Source organism: Pelophylax lessonae (assembly GCF_965119305.1).
Source record: "Pelophylax lessonae genome assembly, chromosome: 2".
Lineage (NCBI taxonomy): Eukaryota > Metazoa > Chordata > Amphibia > Anura > Ranidae > Pelophylax > Pelophylax lessonae.
The window spans coordinates 193841315-193865504 of record NC_138769.1 but is presented as its reverse complement, the minus strand read 5'-3'; the positions used below and the strand labels follow the sequence as shown (position 1 = coordinate 193865504).

Here is a 24190-nt window from a genome sequence, read left to right as displayed (position 1 = left end):
TTGGGGGGGGGGGCTGTCATATCCCTCCGGGCCTGCCCGGCCTCGTGGTCCTTCTCCCCCATGCCTCTATTCTAGGCCCCTTCACAATCTAGTTGGGTCTTGGAGTACATTTTGTAGTACATTTTAGTGTACATTTTAGTGTACAATTTTGGGCACTATTCTAGTGCTTGTTTTTCTTTTTTTGGTCACACAAGACTGTGCCTCTCTTTGTTCGGAGTTCCACTGTTCACCTGTTAGCCATTGATCGGTTAAGGCAGTTGACCTACACTTTGACTTTGATGTTGAACTTACTGTGTCTAGTCTGGAGTAATGTCCTCCTCTCCCCCCCTCCCTCCCCCCCTCCCCCCCCCCTCGTTGCCTTACAAACTAAGCTTTACAAGACTTGTTACTATTGTTCATGCTCATCGAATGTTTGTACTACTTTTCTTTCTCATGCAAAAATCAATAAAAATGATTGTTTAAAAAAAAAAAAAAAAATAGATATTGGACTATGGTCAGATTTCGCTTTTCACTAATTTGGGGGTCCCTAGTGGATTGGAATAGCAGTTCATTACAAAACCGTTAGTCTAGCCTGGCAATTGTAGATTGTGGCAAAGAGTAGAAGGTACACTCCCTATCTGTTGGGTATGCTAGTCGCCACATATCTGTTAGTCGCAGCGAGTCTCTGAATTTGGAGAGGGTGAGATGGACTGGGAATGAAGTCATGTTGGAGGGTTTACCTGTCGACCTCTCCTCCGATGGGTTCATGTCCACATTAAAATCTCCACCAATTAAGTGGGCATGGGCCAAGTAGGGCGCTATGTGGGCAGACACCTTACAAAAGACTTGTTTGGTGGGGGATTTGGGGGCATAGACATTGGCGAGTACAAGATCCTGGGTGGGGAGAGGAAGATTATTGTTGAGATGCGTCCCTGATCATCACTGGAGTGTGATATCACTTTGCAGGTCTGGTTTTTATGCAGGAGGATCAGTACTCCAGCTTTCCGGTTGATGGAGGCTGAACCACTGAACCATAGACCTGTCCTACCCATAGCTTGTGCATACAAGGAAAGTCTACTTCAGGCAAGTGTGTTTCCTGCAGCAACGCAGTGTCAGTGTGCATGCGTTTCAGGTGTCAGAGCACCTTCATATGCTTGGCCTGGGAACGCAGCCCCTTGACGGTCTATTCGCATACTATTTTTTAGAACTTGAAGGTGGGGGGAAAACATCAGAGAACCTCAATCATGGGTGAGGACCACCTTGGGGGGGAGGGGGGGGGGTCAAGAAGGGACTTAGTAGGGAGAGAGAGGCATTTGTGTCGATAGTTCCTTAGGGAAAGGTGAGGGAGGTAGCAACTGTACAAACATTCAAATAACAGCAAACAAAACTGAAGCACAGTAAAAACTTGTGGCTTCACTTTTTTCCACATATATCACCAACTACTTTAACAGCTTAACCGAGATCTGAGCATCAGTATCATAAGGAAGGAACACAGCTCAAGGCTTAGTAAGAACAGGATGGAGGTCTAGGATCAGGCATGGGTGATCATATATATGGTGTCCTGATCAAAAGTTAGGCTGTGAAAAAGAAGCAAGACTACTGACTAAATAACTTTAAACAATCAGATGAGAATATAGTAAAATTATAGTACTAAATAGAGTGGGTCACAATGACAAGAAGAGGACCCTGCTGAGAATTAGGTCAGATAGCAGAAGTCTGATAGGTATGCTCCAGCCATGTTTGGGCTGACCCGCATTATTTGAGGAACGTACTCGCTTAGTGGGGTCCTTCCTGGGGCTGTGTTGATCTCTGGCGCTGGTCTGCAGCCGGTTTGGAGATGTTGCAGACCCTTGTGGAGTAATCGTAGATGACTGGAGGTAATTTTTAGCTTCCTCAGAAGTAGTAAATAGTACCGAGTCTCCGTTTGGGGTAGTTGCAGTACCGCTGGGTAGGCTAATGTAAGTCTGACGCCCCTTTGGGCCAGTGCAGCACAGATTGGTTGAAATAGTTTGTGTTTGCGCGCCACTTCATTGGAGTAATCTGCGAATAGCAGAAGCTTGTGACCATTAATTTGTAATGAACGGGAATTGTGGAATGATAGCAAAATAAATACTCTGTTGGCGTAATTTAAAAATAGTGCAATGACAAGTCTAGACGCTTTGCGCTCATTTGACAGAGCACTTAGTCGATGAGCGCGTTCAACAATGCATCTATCTGGCAGACCAAGGGCTGCTGAAATACGGTTAGTGCAGAGATCTATTAGGGAGCCAGAGTTGTATGATTCTGGGAGACCCACAATCCTCGGATTGTTCCTCCTGGAACGGTTTCTCAAGTCATCTATTTTCTCCCGCAAATATTGCTGGGTCTGGGAAGTCTGCTGTGTGGACATATGGAACTGGTGAACCTCGTCCTCCACTTCAGAGAGCCTGTTCTCTGCCTAATTAAGCATCCGTGACTGGTCTCCTAGCTCCCTCCTCAGCTGATCAATTCCCATTGCCACTGCCCTGTCAACTGCAGCTGTTATAATGGGCAATAGCAGGTCTGCCACTGCTTGAGCGATCTTACCATGGTGTGCTTCTCCAGGGATTGCGGGGAGGGATCGCTCAGGCGCTCAGTGTCCATGCTGTCGGCCATATTTTCTTCCTGTGTGGCAGGGGGATCCGAGGATACTGTCTGCTGGAGAGCTGAACGAGCGGTCTGGGGGACCAAATACCGCTCCATGAAGCGGTGTAGTGTGGAGGGAGGGGGGAGATTGCTGTGTCAGGGCTGTGTCCTGGAGTATGGGCAGTTTTTTGTATGCTAATTAGTCCCCTGTACTACACGCCACACCGCAACTGGAAGCTGACTAAATTCTAATACATTAGAGGGGTGATTTACTAAAACTGGAGAGTGCAAAAGCTGGTGCAACTCTGCATAGAAACCAATCCACTTCCTTTTATTTATTTATTTATATTTTGAAATCTTAATTGAATAAGCTGAAGTTAAAAGCTGACTTAAAACAGAAAAAAACACACATTTCACATCCACTAATAAAGGCACATGTTTTAAAATTGATAAATGTATTTCTTGTGAGACCTCCCATGTGACCTACCTACTTGAATGTCCATGTAAACTCCAGTACGTGGGCAGAACCACCAGAAAATTAGGAGTCAGGTAACGAGAGCACATAGCGAACATAAAAAAGGGGTTCAAGAACCATAGCTTGTCTAATCATTTTAGACGAGTGCATAATAGGGACCCAACAGGTCTCAAATTTTGTGGCATAGACAGAATAATGCCCAACTGGAGAGGGGGAAATCTAACCAGAGGGATATCCCAAAATGAAGGGAAATGGATTTACCTTTTAAATACCATGCACCCTAAGGGGTTAAATGCAGACTTTGACCTCAATTGTTTTTTAGCTAATTGGTAATTTTATAATATATATATTTTTCCACTTTGTACAATTAAATATAAACAAAAAAATACTATTTTTATATCTGTTATTACAATATTTATATTTTTAATATTTTCTTTTTTGAACAATATTCTAATTTAACATAATTTAAGATTTTTAATAGTTTGATAAAATATTTACATTAATTCCTATAATAAAATTTACATTAATAAATTAATTCCTGTAATAATAACTAATTTTTATATTATTACTGTAGTGCATTTTTTTAAATCTTTTGCATGAATTTTGATAAAGAAGTTTTTAAGGAGACTTTGTAACCCCCTTTTTGTAATAAGAGGTATAGGATTGCCATATAGGGGCATTTTAATTAAATTCTTTTATTTTTATTTTTTATTAAAATTATTAAGTGGAAGTCCAAAGGGAGTGGATCCTCACACCATTGCACCTTATTTTTTGGCACGGATTGTCACCAATTTGCATATTAAGCAGCACCTAAGCACGCTGCACCTTCACTGGATACTTGCTTAACCGCTTCCATACAGAGCAGTTAGACACCCTTCCTGCCCAGACCAATTTTCAGCTTTCAGCACTCTCACACTTTGAATGACAATTGCTCAGTCATGCTACACTGTAACCAAACAAAATTTTTATCATTTTTTTCACACAAATAGAGCTTTCTTTTGGTGGTATTTGATCAAAACTGGGGGTTTTTTTTTCCGTGATATATGCAAAAAAAGAGCAAAAATTTTGAAAAAAAACACTTTTTTTTAGTTTCAATTGTGAAATTTTGCAAAAAATAAATTTTTCTTCATACATTTGGGCCAAAATGTATACTGCTACATGTCTCTGGTAAAATTAACCCAAATTAGTGTATATTATTTAGTCTGTGTGAAAGTTATTGAGTCTAGAAGCTATGGTACCAATTACTGAAAATTGATCACACCAGATGTACTGACTGCCTATCTCCTTTCTTGAGGCCCTGAAATGTCAGGACAGTACAAATACCGACCAAATGACCCCTTTTTGTAAAGTAGACAGTCCAAGGTATTTAGTAAGAGGCATGGTGAGTTTTTTGAAGTTGTAATTTTTTCCCACAATTCTTGGGAAAATGAAGAAAACATTTTTTTTTCTTTTTTTTCCCACAAAGTTGTCAATTTATAAGCTATTTCTAACACATAGCATGTACACAGCAAAAATTACACCCAAAAATACATTCTGCTACTCCTTCCGAGTATGGCGATACCACATGTGTGAGACTTTTCCACAGCCTGGCCACAAAAAGAGACTCCACGTCCAAGAAGCACATTCAGGCGTTCTAGGAGCATAAATACACATAAAACTTTCTTACTACCTATCACACTTTTCAAGGCCCTAGAGCACCAATACAATGGAAAAGTCCACAAAATGACCCCATTTTGGAAAGCAAACACTCCAACGTATATTCTATAAGGCATTATGGGTCGTTTGAACATATCATTTTTTTCCACAGGTTTTTGGAAAATGTGGGAAAAAAATGAAAACTTTTTTTTTTTACACAAAGTTGTCAATTTATAGGATATTCCTAACACATAGCATGTACACAGCAAAAATGACACCCCAAAATACATTCTGCCACTCCTCCTGAGTATGGCAATACCACATGTGTGAGACTTTTTCACAGCCTAGCCATATAGAGGGGCCTAACATCCAAGGAGCATCATCATGCATCCTAGCCACTTGCCTAGGCCTATTTTTGACATTTGGTGTTTACAAGCTAAAATCAGTTGTTTTGCTAGAAAACTGCTTAGAACCCCCAAACATTATATATTTTTTTTTAGCAGAGACCCTAGAGAATAAAATGGAGAATATTGCAATATTTTTTATCACACCGTATTTGCGTAGCGGTCTTCCAAACGCAATTTTTTTGGAAAAAATTCACTTTTTTTAATTAAAAAATAAGAAACCAGTAAAGTTAGCCCAATTTTTTTCCATAATGTGAAAGATAATGTTACGCCGAGTAAATAGATACCCAACATGTCATGTTTCAAAATTGCGTACGCTCACGGAATGGTGACAAACTTTGGTACTTAAAAATCCCCATAGGCGACAATTTAAAAATTTCTACAGGTTGCCATCTTTGAGTTACAGAGGAGGTCTAGGGCTCAAATTATTCCCCTTGCTCTAACGATCGCGGCGATACCTCACATGTGTGGTTTGAACACCGTTTACATATGTGGGCGGGGTTTCTGTATGCATTCGCTTCTGCGCGCGAGCTAACGGGGACAGGGCGCTTTAATTTTTTTTTTTTTTTTTTACTATTTATTTTATTTATTATTTTTTATTTTTACACCGTTTAAAAAAAAAAAATTGATCATTTTTATTTCTATTAAAAGAAATGTAAATATTCCTCGTAATAGAAATAGGCACGACAGGACCTATTTTTTGTGAGATCTGGGGTCAAAAAGTCCTCAGATCTCACAAGTACACTAAAAGATAGAAAAAAAAAAAATAATTATAATATAAAATGAAAAAAAAAAAAAAGGACCTTTAAACCGGTTGCTAGGCAACAACATTTTCCGTAGCTCCGGTCCTCCAAGACCATAGAGTCAAGTGAGGGTAAGCTTGCCCTCACTCGACATCCGGTCTGTGAGGATTTGGGACCGGATCGTTTTCCCCGCTGCCGGCGGGTCCGGTAAGCGGGGAAAAGGACCGGAACGCGTCGGGAGGGGGGGGGGGCGCCTCTTCCGCCATCCCTGAAGGGTGATCCAACGGCGAATCCGCCGCTGGGACCACCCTTATCGGAAAGCCAACCGTCCACCGTTTAAAAAAATACCAGGGTTATGGCAGCTATCTGCTGCCATAACACCGGTATTTAGGTTTAAACGGAGGACGTATATAAACCTTTTTGGACTTGGACATGGTGGCTGTATGAAGGGTGACAGGTACTCGGGTACTTTGTTGGGCAGGTGACAGGTACTCTGGTACTGATGAGCAGGTGGCAGGTACTCGGGTACTCCGATAGGCAGGTGACAGGTACTCGGGTACTCTTATGGGCAGGTGACAGGCAGGTGATAGGTACTGATGAGTAGTACTCACTGACTGATAGGTGATAGGTGATACTGTACTGATGGGTACTGATGATCAGTACTGATACGTGATAGGTACTGATGAGTACTGATGAGTAGTGATGGGTACTGATGAGCAGGCGGCAAGTACTTGGGTACTTCAGGCGTCAGGTACTCTGATGAGCAGGTGGAAGGTACTCGGGTACTCTGATGGGTAGGTGACAGGTACTCAGGTACTCTGATGACGGGTACTCCGTTGACAGGTACTCAAAGTACCCGAGTACCTGTCATCAGAGTACCCGAGTACCTGTCATCAGAGTACCCGAGTACCTGTCATCAGAGTACCCGAGTACCCGTCATCAGAGTACCCGAGTACCTGTCAGAGTACCCGAGTACCCGTCATCAGAGTACTCGAGTACCTGTCATCAGAGTACCCGAGTACCTGTCATCAGAGTACCCGAGTACCTGTCATCAGAGTACCCGAGTACCTGTCATCAGAGTACCCGAGTACCCGTCATCAGAGTACCCGAGTACCTGTCATCAGAGTACCCGAGTACCCGTCAGAGTACCCGAGTACCTGTCATCAGAGTACCCGAGTACCTGTCATCAGAGTATCCGTTATCAGAGTACCTGAGTACCTGTCATCAGAGTACCCGAATACCTGTCACCAGCCCATCAGAGTACCCAAGTACCTGTCATCGGAGTACCTGATGGGCTGGTGACAGGTACTCGGGTACTTTGATGGGCTAGTGACAGGTGCTCTTTATTGGGGGGGGGCAATCAGTGTGTTTAGGGTGCACTGTAGTTGGTAACTAGCTGTTACCACCATCTCCTCCTCACACAGGATCAGTGTGTGAGGAGGAGAACACGGTGACAGCTAGTTACCGTGTTCTCTGTTGACATTTGTGACCGGCTGTGATTGGACACAGCCGGTCACGTGGTAAAGAGCCAATTTCATTGGCTCTTTACCTAGATCGGGGATCGACTCTGTCCGAGGGACGAGCCTCGTCCCCGATCGCTGCTCTGCGCGCCCCCGGGGGCGCGCATTGCAGAGAGAATGAGCGGCTCGTGCTGGAGCCGCTCATGTGATCGGCTGTGATTGACACAGCCGATCACGTGGTAAACAGCCAATTTCTATTGGCTGTTTACCTTGATCAGGGATGGGCTATGTCCGAGGGACGAGCCTCATCCCTGATCGCGCCACTGCGCGCCGCCGGGGGCGCGCAGTAGCAGCTAGAACGGGCCGACGTCATATGACGGCGGCCCGGATCTAGACAACCACTTTGCCGACGTCATTTTACATGACTCGGTATGGAAGTGGTTAAAGAACTGAATCTGTTTGGGACTTCATTTTTTTATTTATTATATGTATTTATATATGTACCATTGCAAGTTTTATTGATTTATAGATTGTGCTTTATGCACAATTAATTACGTATATATTTCTGCTCTATATATTTATACTTGGTTTACACTATTAAATCACTTTATTTCATGTCAGGGTGAAGCTGGTAATCAATTAATGTTACACTATTGCACAATTTTATTTATTATTTATACACATACTATTTAAGCACCAGTCACTTTATTTGGCATACCCTAATTTGCGCTGGGTATCACCTTTTTGTCACTTTTAGAATACTAGTATTTTTGAACAGCAGCATTTTGGTTTGAGGGTAAAAACATGTATCCATAGCGCAGTATTATATACATTTTTTTGAAGTTAAAAGCTGATTAGCTGCCATGCACAGTTGCACCAAATTGTGCACTCTCCAGTTTTAGTAAATAAACCTCACAGTGCTAATCTGGCATTGTTCATTCCATTGAGTTGGGTGTGTCAACGCGGTATGGACAGTGGCCCAGTTAACCGAGAAAGAAACTCGTTTCAGAGGGTCTTTTAAAGTAGCAGCTCCCTAGGGGGTGTGCTACACTACTCTAACCCAGTAAGAAAAAGTCTGGGACTATCCCGCGCTCTGGAAATTGTGTAGGCATGTGTAATAAATAATGTGTTTGAGTGTGCTGCCACCTCTATATTTCCAAGATGCAAATGTGAAATAAATAAATCACGAATCAGCACTATTTATTTGATTAATGTCTCTTTAAGTATAATGTATTGGTTTTATTTATTTTCATCTATTTAAGCACCTTAATAATACCATGGGTTAATTGATTATAGAGGTATTCCATTCAATAGCACATTGGCACGTTACAAATCACCTATTTATTTATTTATATTTTTATTTATTAGTACTCATTGGTATTGTATATATTCTGACTTTGGTTTCATATTTGATTGTACACACATCAAAGAAGCGCCAACCTCACACCCCCCTTTTTATTTCACTACTTTAACCCACATCACTCACAAGAGCCTCACTCTACCTCTGGGTCATTACAGCTGACTGGGATGTCAGTCTCAAAGAAATGCTCCTGTCACCCCAACAGAGTTAATTCAGAATTGTCAAGAGCTTGGAGACCATATATGATCAGTGGATTTTTTATTAATCAAAATTCAAGGGAAACCTATCCAGCAACAAAAAATGTAATGTGTTTGGCTTTACAAAGCCTTCATCATACTGCAGCTACAGTATGAATAAAGTGCTTATAGAGCCTATACATTTTTTACATTAAGGCTTTCCTAGCATTTGTGTTGTTATACTGGATTTCCTTGATTTTTAATTAACAAAGAATTAGCTGATCATATTTGGTCTCCAGATCTTGATGTTTTTTGGATTGACCAGCCTGGTATATGCCATCCACAATGCTTTAGCTTTGATCCTAGGAGAATGGACTTCCTTTTTCTACTAAGAAAAATGTACCTGTTTTATTCGATTTTTTATTTTTTTAAAGACTATTTTTTCCTCTATCACGATTTTATTCACATGTTGCTTTAGCTTGTCTGTAATACAATAGGTTTGGAGGTTGTATGAAGACTCTGCTGAACTAAACAATTTCAGGGCCTGCTGTGATTGTGACCTTCAGGCTCTCTAATCTGCTTGTGGCAATTTCCAGACCTCTGTGTATATTGTGTTAGCAGATTGCTTTCCAGGTCCAGAGCCATGGCACAGCCCTCTGGTGTGACCCAGTTTTTAAAGCCTCATTAATGATTAGACCATGTGGGCTGAGCACTGGCAGCCGCTTTGTTTATTAGAACCAATGAGCACTATTTTTGCACCTCCTTTTCCCACCTCCTTTTCCCATTGGTCTCCACAAAAAGTGTTTTTTGACACTCAAGAAATGAGTGCTGTATGACACTGGAGAGCACTAGGTAAATTCAATTTTAAAGTGAGCAGCCTAATTACCTTTAGAAAATTAACCCCACTCTTTACACTGAGTGGAAATCTCCTGATAAACTGTTTATACCTTCAAAAACATTTTGCAGTTCAGTACCCATTTGAGGGGTCCATTGTTAGGAAGCAGGCTGTTGATCATGTAGTGGCCTATCTTAAAAAACCTTTGAAAATCTCTTTAGAGGATACGTCAATATTTAAGGGTGCTATTAATAAGTGGCTGGAGACACTTTCCAAGATTGTGCCCCCCCCCCCGCAGACTTTGTATTCCAGCATTCATGGCAAGTAATTCAGCCGTATTCCATACTAATCCTCTATTTGTTGAGAACTTGAGTTCACACTAACAGCCCTGCACTACTATGTAAGTGACTTTGTAAAATTCTTCTGTCCTATTTCTGATATGAATCTGCTATTCATAAATATAGGAAGAAGGTTTGTAAAAAGCATTTGCTGTGTTAGCCTTTCAAGTGTAAATGTATCTTCAAAGCTGCCTTGCACACACTCATCAAGGATGTTCCTGGGGTAAGAGTATCCATTTGTCACTGCAAAAGAAGCCTAGGCCTCAAGCTGAGAAAAATCATCCCTACTCTGACGAAGAAGAGTTCCGTTCTTTACTCCAAGACTTCAGCCTCTAGGGCGAAAGTGAAGCTAGGAGCCCAGTTTTACAATAGACCCTGGACCCTAAATCACCCAAACCTGCATGCAAGTACTGTTCAGCAAGAGACACCTCAATTAATAAACATTTTAAGAGGCTAATTTAGGAATGCAAAAAGTGTGTTTGTTTTTGCGCTCATTTGGACAGATGGTACTTGAAAATCCTGGGTATGGGGTGTTTTCAAGGAACTAGAAACCTGCTCTCATCCCCCTGCTTGCTTCCTGTCTTCCAACCTTCTGGTGTCACAGTTTAGATTAGCAGGCCTCTATGTGAACCTTTTGGATCTTCTGGAGCAAGAGGTTATCACCCCATTTCTTGTATCCGAAACATTTCAAGGATTTTTTCCCAACCTTTTCAGGGTTCCAAAACCAAAATGAGGCATCAAAGCCCTGAATGTCTTCATTCAGTCCTGAAAGTTCTGTAGCAGGTCTGTCATAGCCTCCCTTCATCAGGGAGACTTTCTCATGTTTGTAGACACACTGTTCCAATTTTTCAGCACATCAGTTTTTTCTTAGATTTGCTATGTGTCTTAAGCACTCTCAATTCAAGGCCCTCCTGTTTGGTCTGTCTTCTGCACCCCATGTATTCACCAAAGTTCTAGCTTACAGTATATGCCTTTTTACAATTTTAGGGTATCCACCATGGTAAGATATCTGGATGACCTACTCTTGAGCAAAAGTTGGCACAGATTCTGACTTACAACACAGTGCAGAGAGTTTAGACCTTAAAAAGGTTCAGTTGAGTCCTGAAACTTCAGAAGTCTGCATCTGTGCTGACTGATTGCTTGGAGTATCTGAGTCTGGTCATGGACACATCATAAGGCAGAGTTTTTCTTCCACAAGAAAAACGTCATACTATCTTTTTCCAGACTCACATTCCTCAATCTTAAAATTGACTGACTCTTCACATTTGCATGAGAGTCATTGGGCTAATGGTAGCCTCTTTCAATTTACTAGTTTTATTTCAGACCCCCACAACTCAACATCCTATTATCATGGGGAAAATTGATTCAGTCTTTGGAAAAAACAATTCTACAGACACCAAAGACCAGGTTGTCTCTGATTTGGTGACTCACGAATCCAGGTCTGGAGTTGGGAAAACCCTTCCTTCCAGTTTCTTGAAAGATCTCTAGAATGGACACCAGTCTGAAATACTGGAGTGGAGTCCTAGACCCACTTTTTACTCCTGATCAACAATCTGGAGCTTCGGGTGATTTGGTTGTCTTTACAGTGCTAAATGTCTAGACTTAAGGGTCCAGTCAGATGACTCCACAGTGCTGGAATACATTAACTTTCAAGGAGAATCTGAAATCTTGCTGTGGCAAAACAAGAAAAAAGGATTCTCTCTTAGGCAAAACTTCACGTTCCAGCCTTGTTTACTGTTCACATCCCAGGCATAGACAATTAGCAGGCAGACTACCTCATCCAGCAATGCCTGGACTGTGGGGAAATGGTCCCTACTCCTAGAAGTGTTCCAGAACCTGGGGGATGCTAGATGTGGATCTTTTGATCTTCAAATTCAACAAAATTTGTTTTCAGATACAGAGATCCTCTGGCATTAGCAGCAAATGCCCTGGTGGCTCAGTAGAATCAGTACAGTTTGATCTACACCTTTCCTTCCCCTAAAGGTTATTTTTTTATCTGCTTTGCAGGATCCAGGTGGAGGACATTCCAGTGATCCTCATATCTCTGAATTGGCCCAGGTGAATACTGCACTCAAGCCTGATCATATTCCTGACAGACCCTCCAGGGGCACTTCTAGATCAGCTGGAGTGTCTGTTTCCAGGACTGCCCTGCCATTCTGCTACTTGATCGCTGGCTTTAATTGTAATACTGTTGATGGGCAGGGGCCTCTCTCTATGATCCCCATGGTGTTAAAGACCAAGAAGTCCACCTCCTGCAAGGTCTATCATTGCAAAAACTTTCATCCTAGAAAATACTGTATGGGATGAATCTTGACTATTTTACAATCAAGCCTGAATTAACAAGTGTCCTTAAGTACTATTAAGGGTCAGATCTCAGGGCTCATGATCTTGTTTCAAAGACTGCTAGCCACTCATTCTTTAATAAAGACCTCCATACAAGGTGTTTCTCCTATGTGCACCCACCTGTGTCTCCATGGGGTTTAAAGCCCAGCACTGGGTTTTCCCATACAGTGGGGCTGTGCCAGGAAGCTTATACTCACCCAATTCTCTGCTGGCACTCCACCATGATCCAGCGGAGGACTATTTCTGACATTCTCATGTCCAGAGCAGGTCTGTGGGCTTGATGACGTCAAGAACAGTCCACCGCCCAAGACCACTAGACCAGGGGGGCAGGAACCACAGGGACTGGTCTTAAGCAGGGAAAGTCGGAGGATTAGGTAAGTATATCTCCCTTCTCTAGTTCCCCAGACAAAAATGAGAAGTTAACCCTTATACCCTTATACAAATACATGTTGCTGTTTGAGGCAGCTTGTGTTCTTCTTTATATTTAGACCAGCTTTCTAATTGTAGAAACCACCAAAGAATATCACAAAGTATTCTGTCCACATATGAGGTCCAACAAACTTTCTCCCAAGAGCTGGCTTTGTGATGCTAGATAAAGTTTCTAAGAACCCAAAGCACAAAATGTTGTTACAGGATCTGCAACAGTTAGTGTAAAGCTACATGGATCCGAAATTAAAGAAATTGCAGCAATCTGCAAGGAGATTTGCCCCAGAGTTTAGTGAATGAGATAGAGTCTCACTTTGTGAAGAATACCCAATCACATGCAAGAAAAAAAAAACAAGCAATTTGTGCCTGCATATGATTGAATGATGGAAGTCAGCAGAGCTTCACCTCATTCACCAAGCTCTGGAGAAAATTTCCTTGCAAATTGCAACTTCCCTTACAAAGAGAACAGCCTATTTGCCTTTAATAAATCAACCACATTGAATCAACTATACTGTGTATTCAGCATTCACCATTTTCTGAAGCTCGGGGTGTTCTTACCTTTTCCATGGTACAACAATGTTGTACCACTGATGTTTTTGTTCAATAAATTACTAAAATGTTTGCCTGTTCAAATTAGTTAGACCGGTCAACAATTTCCATCGTACTTGCTTTTTGACATGGTGCTCAGCTATTTACAGGTGTGTCTTTGTTTGTATACGGCTATTTACAGGTGTCTCTTTGTTTGTAGACAGTATATGCCGGTGCCAAATGCAAGGTATGATCCTTCACTCAGCTTTGGTGGCAGCAGCAAGATGTCAGAAAAACTTTATGTGGTGATGATAGGAGATATATGGTCCCTTAGCATGTGTGCATTTTTTTTTACTACGTGTCCAGGAAGAGGAGATGCAAACACCTAAGAATATGACTCAGGCAGCAGAACTTCAAATTGGCACAGAATGCTTCAGCACAAGTACCGAGAGAACTATGGGCTAATTGACATGTATGTTTGCAGTGCAAAGGGAAAATGAACCATAGACAGTTCGTATCCCGTCAGTTCAGCAGGGATTGGCCAAGTTTCGAACCATATACTGTATGGGCAGGCTGGTTGTGCCCAAGTTGATCTATCTGGCAGGGACCGCTCCCCCGGCCGCTGAAAAGAAAAATTGCACCATCTATGGCAGGCTTTAGACTGTCTGGAAATATGTTTACATTTATGAGTACCTCATGGGTTTAGTTCCACATCAACATTTTTTATCAAGGAGCCAGTTGCCGCTTGAATTCACTGATTTAGAATTTACTATTCCCATATGACTGCAAGGCCTTATTTCCAGGAACAATTTCTCCATTGTCCTAATAGTAAACTCTCTTAGAGTTGGCTAAATTAATCATGCTTACATGATGATTGTTTTTTAAAGAAAGCTTTGTAATTTTGCTAGCGCAGCAGGAACCTGCTGTTCTGTGTGAAAATACATTATTTTTTCTTGGGTTGCAAGGTACTGGCATTATATTTTCAGGTTCAAAAATAGTCAAAGGTAAATAGCTTTCTCAAGAAACGTGTTAGTCTGTTTTTTATTTTGAGAAATAAAAGTTATTTATGCATCAGATTGTTAAAAAAAAAAAAAAAAAACAATGATTTAATGCAAGGGTATCTTGAGTGAAGAGGTTAAACTAGATACAACCTGGGAAGAAAAATTAGTAGAATACCCAGATGCACAACTCAACAAGAGGATCAAGTACATCCAAATTTGCGATTTGAGAAATAGAGGATTACAGATTCTCAGTTGGCTGCCTCCCTAAAAGTACAGTAAAACCATGGATTGAGCATAACTTGGTTTGAGAGTGTTTTGCAAGACAAGCAATTTTTTTTTATAAATGTTGACTTGATAAAAAAGCGATGTCTTAAAAATACATATAGTGTCACGTCACAACTGAGTATAAAAGAGAAGAGAGCTGCCTCTAAATGTAGAAATATGGTTACATTTAAAGAAGGTACGACATTTAGCAACTCACATGGTTAAGGATTAAAACAGGCACATGTAAGTATGCAGGCATCTGGAGTAAACCTGTCCACATAGACTGTCCTCTGTGCCACCATCAACGTTATCCCTTCCACACTATGCTCCACGGCTCGCTTTAAGATCGCTCTACTGTAGGGTAGTCTTCACGGTCACGACTGCAGACTGACGGCAGTGAGAGCTGGCAGTGAGGAGGATGGTCTATGTGGAGAGCTTTAACCCAGATGCCTGCATACTTAGATGTGCCTCTTTTAATCATCAACCATGTGAGTTGCTAAATTTTGAACCTTCATTAAATGTAACCATATTGCTACACTTAGAGGTGCCTCCTTTCTCTTTTATGCACTTTAGCTCCTGCTGGATTTTGCTTCTAATCCCCTTGTATAGGCTGCCATTTGTGGCTGGACATTTTATTGTCATACAACCTATCACAATGCTATCTCCAATATAGGTTTCAATGGTGAACAAATAAATATGTAACCAGACCTATCGAAACTGACTTTGGCTAAGAGAAGATCCCTTCGGCCACTAACCAGAGCTCTTCAGGAAGCCGGAATCACATATAGATGGGGCTTTCTGTTCCGTTTACAGAGGAAAAAAATGATAGTTTCCCAGGAGACTAAATAAGAATAGCCCGAGGGTATCCAGAACCTAATTATTAAAACTATTAGTTAAATTATCAATATTAAAACGATGATATATCTTGTTTTATTTTTCACCTAAGAAAAAAAACAGACAATAAATAAACAAGTAACATTTAACCACTTAAGGACCGGAAGGTTTTACCCCCTTAATGACCAGGCACTTTTTTGCAATATAGCACTGCGTTACTTTAACCACTTGCCGACTACCTGCCGCAGATATACTGCGGCAGGCTGGCTCGGCTGCACAAATCGATGTACCTGTATGGCGATCCTGGAGGCGCTCCCCCATTAGCCAGCAGGGAAGCTGACTCATAGGGCTGGCAGCCGCGATTCCTGCCGGGCACCCGTGATCAATCCCCTTGGAGAGAGAATGACGGTCTGTTGTAAACACAGCAGACAGTTGTTCTCTCAGGAATCAGCACAGAGCGTCTGTGATCCTCCGATTTAGGATCACAGAACTCTGTGTTGATTCCACAAACCCACCCCCCCCTCACAGGTAACCCCTTCCCTGCCAGTGTCATTATTACATTAACAGTGCATATTTTTAGCACTGATTACTGTAGTAATGTCACTGGTCCCCCCAAAATGTCAACAGTGTCAGGGGTCCGATCTGTCCGCCGCAATATTGCAGTCCCGCTAAAAATCGCTGATCGCCGTCAGTAAAGTCACTGGTCCCCTCAAAGTGTCAGTTAAGTGTCCAATCTGTCAGCCACAGTGTCGCAGTCCTGCTAAAAATCACTGATCGCCTTCATTACTAGTAAAAATAAATAAATAAATAAAAATGACATAAATTTTTCCCTAGTTTTTAGACGTGATATCTTTTGCACAAACCAATCAAAATACGCTTATTGTTTTGTTTTTTTTACCCAAAATATGTAGCCTAATACAAATTTGCCTAAAATGATGAAAAAATTAGATGTTTACATTTTTTTTTTATTGGGAATGTTTTATATGTGAAAAATATTGTTGTTTTTTTTTCCAGAGGTGTCGCTCTTCTTTTGTTTATAGCGCAAAAATTAAAAATCGCACAAGTGATCACATACCGACAAAAGAAAGCTCTATTTGTGGGACAAAAAAGGACATCTATTTTATTTACATGACCGTGCAATCAATATCCTTTTTTCCCCACAAATAGAGCTTTATTTTCATAGTATTTGACCACCTCTGCATTTTGGGGGGGGGGGGGGGGCGGGGGGGTTTGCGCTATAAACAAAAATAGAGTGACAATTCTTAAAAAAAAAAAAAAAACAATATTTTTTACTTTATGCTTTAAAACACAGCTAATAAAAAAAACTTAAAAAATCCAATTTTTTCATCAATTTAGGCCAATTTGTATTCTGCCACATATTTTTGGTAAAAAAAAATCCTACAGCATTTTTTTTTTATTATTATTTTTTTACTAGTAATGGTGGCGATCAGCGATTTTTAGCGGGACTGCGACATTGCGGCAGACAGATCGGACACCTAACTGACACTTTTGAGGTGACCAGTGACATTACTCCAATAATCAGTGCTCAAAATATGCACGGTTACTGCACTAATGATGCTGGCAGGGAAAGGGTTAACTCCAGGGGTGATCAAAAGGTTTAAGTGTGTCCTTAGGGGATGCTCTCTAACTGTGTGGGGAATGGACTCACTGTATGAACATAGAGATCTGTGTTCCTAAATAGCGGGACACAGGATCCCTGTGTTCATCTCTGACAGAACAGGGGGTCTGCTTTGTTTACATAGGCAGACCGCCGTTCTGTCTCTATGGGGAGTGATCGCGGGTGGCCGGCGGACGCAATGTCCATTGGCTACCCATGATTGCTCCCCGTAGAGACCCACTGATTGGCTCCCCCTCTGGCCAATCAGTGCGTGCCTCCACTGGCTATTACATGAAATGACGTACAGGTACGTCATTTCATGTAATAGAGCCGACCTGCCACAGTAAAAGTGCAGCAGCAAGAGGTTAAAAAAAATGATCTGTTTTTGTCCCCAGGATGACGATGTTTTAGATACATTTTTAATATAGTTATAAGATTTTCCCAAAACAAATAGCACACTGTCTTCTATCCAATTCTTTTGGAAACAATTAATGTAGTTAAATATATATGAATCAATGAAATGTTGAAAACTAAGTACCACTTTGGGGTTGATTTACTAAAAGAAAATAGACTGCGCACTTTGCAGGTGCAGTTGTGCTCTTTTTTTTTTAGTAAATGTAAATGTGGTAAAGCTTTACTTTATAAAGAATAACCAATCCGGTGCAAGGAACATAAAATAAATGTTTGCTTTCCATCATCCACGTGATCCACGTAAGCTGTTAGTAGCCCTGCTAATAAACATAGCTTGTAATTTAGGATAACTTGACCTAAAAACGTGTTTGTTCACTTAAGCTTTAGTGTATTGTAAATTGCTTCTAGGTAGTGTGGAGTGGAAAAATACTGTGCAGCTGTGCAACTAAATTCACCTTTCTACACTTCACTGGAATCAAAATGGCTAATGTATTTCACCGAGCAAAAGTAATCAGGCTTGTAATTAACAGTGCTAGTCATGTAATAAGGAACTATAAACCTGCTTGTATCTGGACAGTAATTGCTTACACTACTTGTTGCTTAATAGGGATCAGCAGAGAATTGCATAAAATACTGAACATGTGAGAAGGACTTCTGAGTCTGTTCTCACGTGTTGTGTTGCCCTATGTTTATCCTATCCTGGATTTTTTTGGAAGTAAAGTAAAAAAAGTTAGAGAGACCCATGTGCCCCATCTGCCAATCTTATATTTAACAGCCCATTCATCAAACTACTCCTATTCTGTAGAGTATTCTTTTTCCTAGTTGTCAACGTAAAGCGGAGTTCCGGTCTCAGAATCTTTTTTTTTTTTATAAAAATACTACCCAAATAGTGATCCATCGCCTTTAATACATCCGCTAATCCCGTATTACATAGTTTTATAAGTAAGTGTGAATCATAAATTCTTACTTTTAAAATCGTTTGCTGAGCGGGCCATCTTTGTTGTGGTTATCCGAAGCTGCACTATGTACACCATCTTCCCCAGCCTGGTCATTGGATATTCAGATGGCATAACCATGCTGTCGATAGATTGGTAAATAAACAGACTTAATATGCTGCAAACTTGACATAGAGCATAGTGGTTACCTAGCTGTGTAGTGTGGACAGGTATGTGAATCATAAGACTGTATCTTTTGGTGCCCCCATATTAGAAATTTGTGAAACATTTTTTTCCATCTAATACATAAAGTTACAGGTGTAGCTATCCCCCAGGCTTCCACAATAGCCATCTTGAATCACAGGGTGGAAAAAATCCCTAAACATACTCAAGCATCGATTTCTTCTTTTTTTACCATGGCATTAATTTATTTCATGCTCTTGGGAGCTAAGATCACGCTCAGAGGAGCCTATAAGAAACCTTCAGTCTCACGCTTAGCAATAGGCAAAAATTTCCCTGCATTATGGCTCAAGAAAAACTGGTTGCCACACTATAAGATAAAGTCCAGATATTTGAAGTGATTTGGGAACCCTGGGCATCATACATTGGGGTCCCCTTACTCCCGGGTTCAAGTTTTTCCTAAATAAACTCAACTTGTTGACCATCCCTGTCCTGATCTTCTCCCTTCCATTTTCTCTGTTAGGGCATTTGGCCCCTTTTCTCTCCTATCTCCCCCCCCCCTTCTTTTTTTCTTCTTCTTTTAGTTGTTTATTTACATTTTATATATTGTGATATAACTTAATTCTTTTTGACTCTTAAATGTGTTGAAAATAGTTTAGGGAGGCTAGGTCCTTCCTTTATTGTTCAGTTAACTAACGAACAAGCAAAGTGACTTTCAGAGTATCTCATGGGTCAATGACAGCACCCTCTTCCCACTTTTTACATGACACCTAGGGCACTGGTCCATGGGTAGTGGGGGGCATGCTGTTCGGGTCGCTAATCAGTCTGGGGGGGAGCCTCCTCATTCACAGTTTGTTCCAGTGGGGGTGGCAAGGTTGTTCTCCACTGGCCTGTCGGTGGTCTCTCAGTGCTCCTGCTTACTTACCCATGCTTGACCAGTTCTACTTTGGTATCTATTTAATTAGCAGTAGGCCCTATCACCTCTTACCTTTGGAGATGGGGGGGTAAGCAGAGATCCCTGGAGTCTCCCGCTGCCATCCCCCCCCCTCTGTAAGAGCCTGGGATAGTGTGTGTCCTGCCCTAGTAGTATGGAGGGGTCCCAGTATAGGAGACCCCCTAGGTGCATGCCCTATTGATTGTAGTGTAAGTAAAATGCAGAAAGTGCAGCAGAGTCTCCCCTAATGTATGCCTTGCCTGGGGAGTACAGTACCTTTGGGGGGGCTTGCCGAGGGTGCAGCAGTGTAGAGGGCGCAGGGAAGATTCTGGCATGTTTTGGCATCTTGAGCTTCCGGTGGCCATGTTGGAGAAGTCTGATGACATCACAGGGGCCATTTGACCTTGCTTTGGCTGGTCTCCGACCGGCGCCCATGTCTGCGTAACCTGATGACATCACAGCTGCCATTTTCCCTTAGTCCGGGAGACACTAGAGATGACCTCATGGGGATGCCAAAGCTCCTCCTCTTCTTCCTCAGTCCCCTCTTCCTGTCCTAGGATATATGAAGCAGATGGCGTCCATGGGTTGCTGTGTTCAGATTTTAGACGCTCCTCCGGTCATTAGGGTGAGTCTTGGGGGGGGTCCCTGTTATCTCTCTCTCTGCTAATAGGTACCCTGAGCTTTGGGAGGATCCTTAATGGTGCCAAAAGATTGATTTGCACTACAAGGTCTTCCTTTCCTTATGGAGCCTCAGGGTCAATTCTCCCCCACTGACCCCCTCATGGAGGTGGCAGGTCCCTCGGAACCCCAGCTTCCCATGGTTGTGCTGACTACGGACCTGAAGTCCTTTGTATCCCGGGTTGAAGTGGCGTGTGGGCAAAGGCCTAGAAGGAAGTGTTCCCCGCCTTCCCCTGGTCAGTGTGTCTTATTTGATTCTGAGCCTGATGCCGTAGTTGACGCGGCCAGTCCAGGGGGGCTTAAAATCGCACCCCCAAATCCATCCCATAGTGGGAATGATTTCTCCATGGTCACAGCAGTGAATGACACCCTTGTTTAATCTCAAGTTTGCAAGGCGGCCACTTGGTTGTGAGTGCATACGTTCACAAACTTACTTTGGCATCTGCGGATGCTTCTTTTAGCCACACGGTTTTGCAGGCTGCTGTTTAAGTGGGCCTGTTCCCTCTTGAGGGGTGTTTTTCTTCAAACTTTTATTTCAGATGGGGCTCCTGTGTCCTGGTTAGGACTCTTGTGTTTAGCCTTAGGTTATTTTCCTCACCCCTCATTTTGCTTTTAGACGTCCCAGTAGTTATGATAGATAGAGTGCATTGTTCGTCGAAGAATGAAAGAGAAAATGGGATTTTTGTACTTCCAATAAAAGTTCATTGACGAACACAGCACCCACCCCTCTAAGGAGTTTTTATACTTCTAATACTGCTTGCTACTCAACTGATTACCTAGAGCAGAGAGAGGGGTTATTTACCAGCTGAGGACAGTCCATGGGCGTAGCCAAGTGTTTTTTGAACTGCCTAATCCTACTCCTGAAGGAGACAATATAACACAGTAGCTATGATTTATGGAGCACTGTGTCCATCGATGAACTCAGAGAAATGTATTTTACAGTAAATACAAAAATCCAATTTTTTCCTACTGCAAAACTCTGTGCCTTTAAAGCTGAACTCCAGATATTATCTTAATTGCATACCTATATTGGTTCAGCTTAGACCTATGTAAGTATGCATATCTCATACCCTAGGGGCTGCTGATGAAGCTAACAATTACTGTAATAGTTGGCACTACCACATTGATAGAAGCAATTTTTCCGAGTCCTGTTCTGAGCACCTTGTACACTGACCACAGTGGTTGCTTGATTGACACGGATTGGTACCTCATACTTTTTTTTTTTTTTTTTTTAATTAATACAAGCTGTATTCTAATTAGACAAAGTGGAGTGGAGGGGCGGTAACATAAAAATCTCCACCTTGTCCAATTAGAGAATACTTTGTATTGATTGTGAAAAATAAAAAGCATTCTGTGAATGACAGCAGTGCTGAGTGAGTGATCACCAGTGGTCTGTGTGCAGATGGGAAGGAGCTTGGCACAGGACCCATAAGATCTTTCCTTACGTTGGTCTACTCTAAACCAATGTCAGTATGCAATAAATATCATACCTGGAGTTTAGCTTTAATGTTTGTAAACCTTTGGACAGTAAATGGGCTGTGCCTGGAAAAATACACAAAGTGTGCTTATAGTTTTATAGAGCAGGGGATTTACATTAATGAAGGTGACAGAAAAATATATAATTTCTGAAAGTATTTCTTTTTTTTGGCTGGTAAATAATCTCACACACTTGTTTCAAAGCCCATGACTGGGCCAGAAGCTGCAAAAATGACCTCTGCTTTCTTTCAATGTTTCATCTTAGCTGAGACACACAATCTCATTGTGCCTGTCTGACAGGAGAACCGCCTGCCTTGTTTACATAGGCAGGCAGCTCTCCTGTCAGTTTCCCTGAAGATTGCGGGAGGCTGGCAGCAATCACGCCCGCTCCTCCCGCGGTCTGTGTCTAATCACAAAGGGTGCACGGCTTCTCGCGTGCGCAGCCGAGACCACATGCACATAAACCCAAAGATCTAGATCTTATGCGCAGCCGAACCGCCCTGCCTCAGTAAAACTGCGTGGGGCGGTCAGCAAGTGGTTAAAGTACAATGTAGTTGTGAACATTCGATGTTATAGGCGCTTTACAGTATAAGACAGTCATAACTATGTAGGCACCATAACTGTTTTTGCTTAGTTTAAGAAATACTCTTTTTTATTTTTTTTACAAGGTTAAAAAGTTCTGTCATGTTATCATGCTTCTTAGGAGTGGGTGCAGGTCCCTTAATACATCACACACATTCTGGCTGTTTGGATTTACAGGACACTGTGCAGACACATAGTGTACCTGTAATGCATAGAACTTTAGCCTGAGGCAAGATGCAGGCTGTAATTGGTCACAGGGTGTGTGCAGAAGGCAGGCTGTGAATTGTTGGGGGGTAAGGTGGCTAAACAGACAAGGGAATACAGGCAAGTTGGGAGTCTACACGGTGTCCTGTACAACCACACAAGCACAGATCAGCTTCTGTGCTTTGTATTGCCAGTTTAAAGCAAAAGTGACTGGCAGGATCAACCAGACACTTCAGCTGGAATTAGGGCATGAACATAAGTCTATGACTTATCCAATACACATATAGAGAAAAATATTTAGGGTAACATACTTTTTACCTTATCTGTGACACTGGCATACTGAATAATGGGGTGGAGAGGTTAGTGCCATCTTGGACAAAAGTCAAGGTTTTGCCCAGAATCCAAGGTGCTCCACAGGAAGCCACAATCTAAAATGAAGGCTTACACAGGTAGTTGCAGGCATCACAAAATGATGATGCATTGTTAGCAAAACTATTTAGGACCTGACAGGTTAACTTGAACTGCATGGAAATGTGTGGCAGTGTTCTGAGAGTAAAGAACAAGCAAAATGGGTGATGTGATACAATTACTTTGTCTCACATACATTTTAGATAACCGAAGCTTACTCTAGAGCCATTTTTTTGCAGAAGACTGTCACATATTGTTATTATCTGTCATCAATTATATTATGGACAAGCTTTATCATGTATTCTTTGCATTTCTCATTTCTTTCCTCTCCTATTCTCTGTCACAGGGGTTGAAAAGTTAATCTACCATCTGAATAAGCACAACATCCCAATGGCTGTTGCCACCAGCTCAGCCAGAGTGACATTTGAAATGAAAACAAGTAGACACAAAGAATTCTTCAATTTATTCCATCACATTGTGCTAGGAGATGACCCAGACGTGAAAAGTGGCAAACCTCAGCCTGATATTTTTCTTGTATGTGCAAAGAAGTTTAACCCCCCTCCGAGCGTGGACAAGGTAGGTGTGAAAATATGTATTACCAATGCTGTGCTGTGGTGCTACATAGGAAGGATCACACAATCATAGAGGAGCTTGCCTGCATTTTATAATGCAGGGCAAGAAGTGAAATACATTTAGGTTGCTTTTATTGCATTTTAAAAATATAGGAAAGATGAAAAATGAGCTGCAGTGTTTACTTCATAAATCTTCTCAAATCACATAAATGACAACCTAATATCTATTTGGCTTTTTGAAATGTTATTCATTTAGTCTTAGTTCTCATTTGCATGAAAAATAACATTTAGGAACCTGCCACAGAGGCACATCTAGTTATGGTAGTTATAGATGCTCATGAGCTTTATGATGTGCCCGACTGCATCTGAGCTTATCTAAGTTTATCAATGTCTCTGTTCACAACAGATGAGGTTTTTACTTACTGGTGTGAATACTCATTGATATTTTGCTGATTGCTTGAAACCCCAAGCCAACTCCTCATAATGGCACCTGCTACTGCATTGGCATACAAAGGTCATTGGGGCTCATCAGATACTTGGTAAAACCTTGCACTCATGGGTGCTGCACATTCATGAGCTTACTCTTTCCCATCCATGCAATCCGTAGTGCAAAAAAATGACATACAACAGTATCTAGTTGATTTATTGTGTTAGATGATCTGATATCCATCAAGTTTGTGAGAACCTTTGGGAACAGAATCATGACTCTGATTACTTACTTTGCTGAACCAACAGATAAGCAGTGTAAAGGCCTACTTAACTGAATATAACTGAATGATTGAAATGA

General features: G+C 41.6%; 1 protein-coding gene across 1 annotated transcript in view; it reads left to right on the top strand.

The window, feature by feature from the left end:
* PUDP (pseudouridine 5'-phosphatase) overlaps positions 1-24190 on the top strand; it is a 495084-nt gene that overhangs the window by 240732 nt on the left and 230162 nt on the right. Inside the window, exon 3 of the mRNA XM_082245618.1 lies at positions 23178-23407. Coding sequence (XP_082101744.1) covers positions 23178-23407 — 230 coding nt within the window. The remainder of the gene's footprint in view (positions 1-23177; positions 23408-24190) is intronic.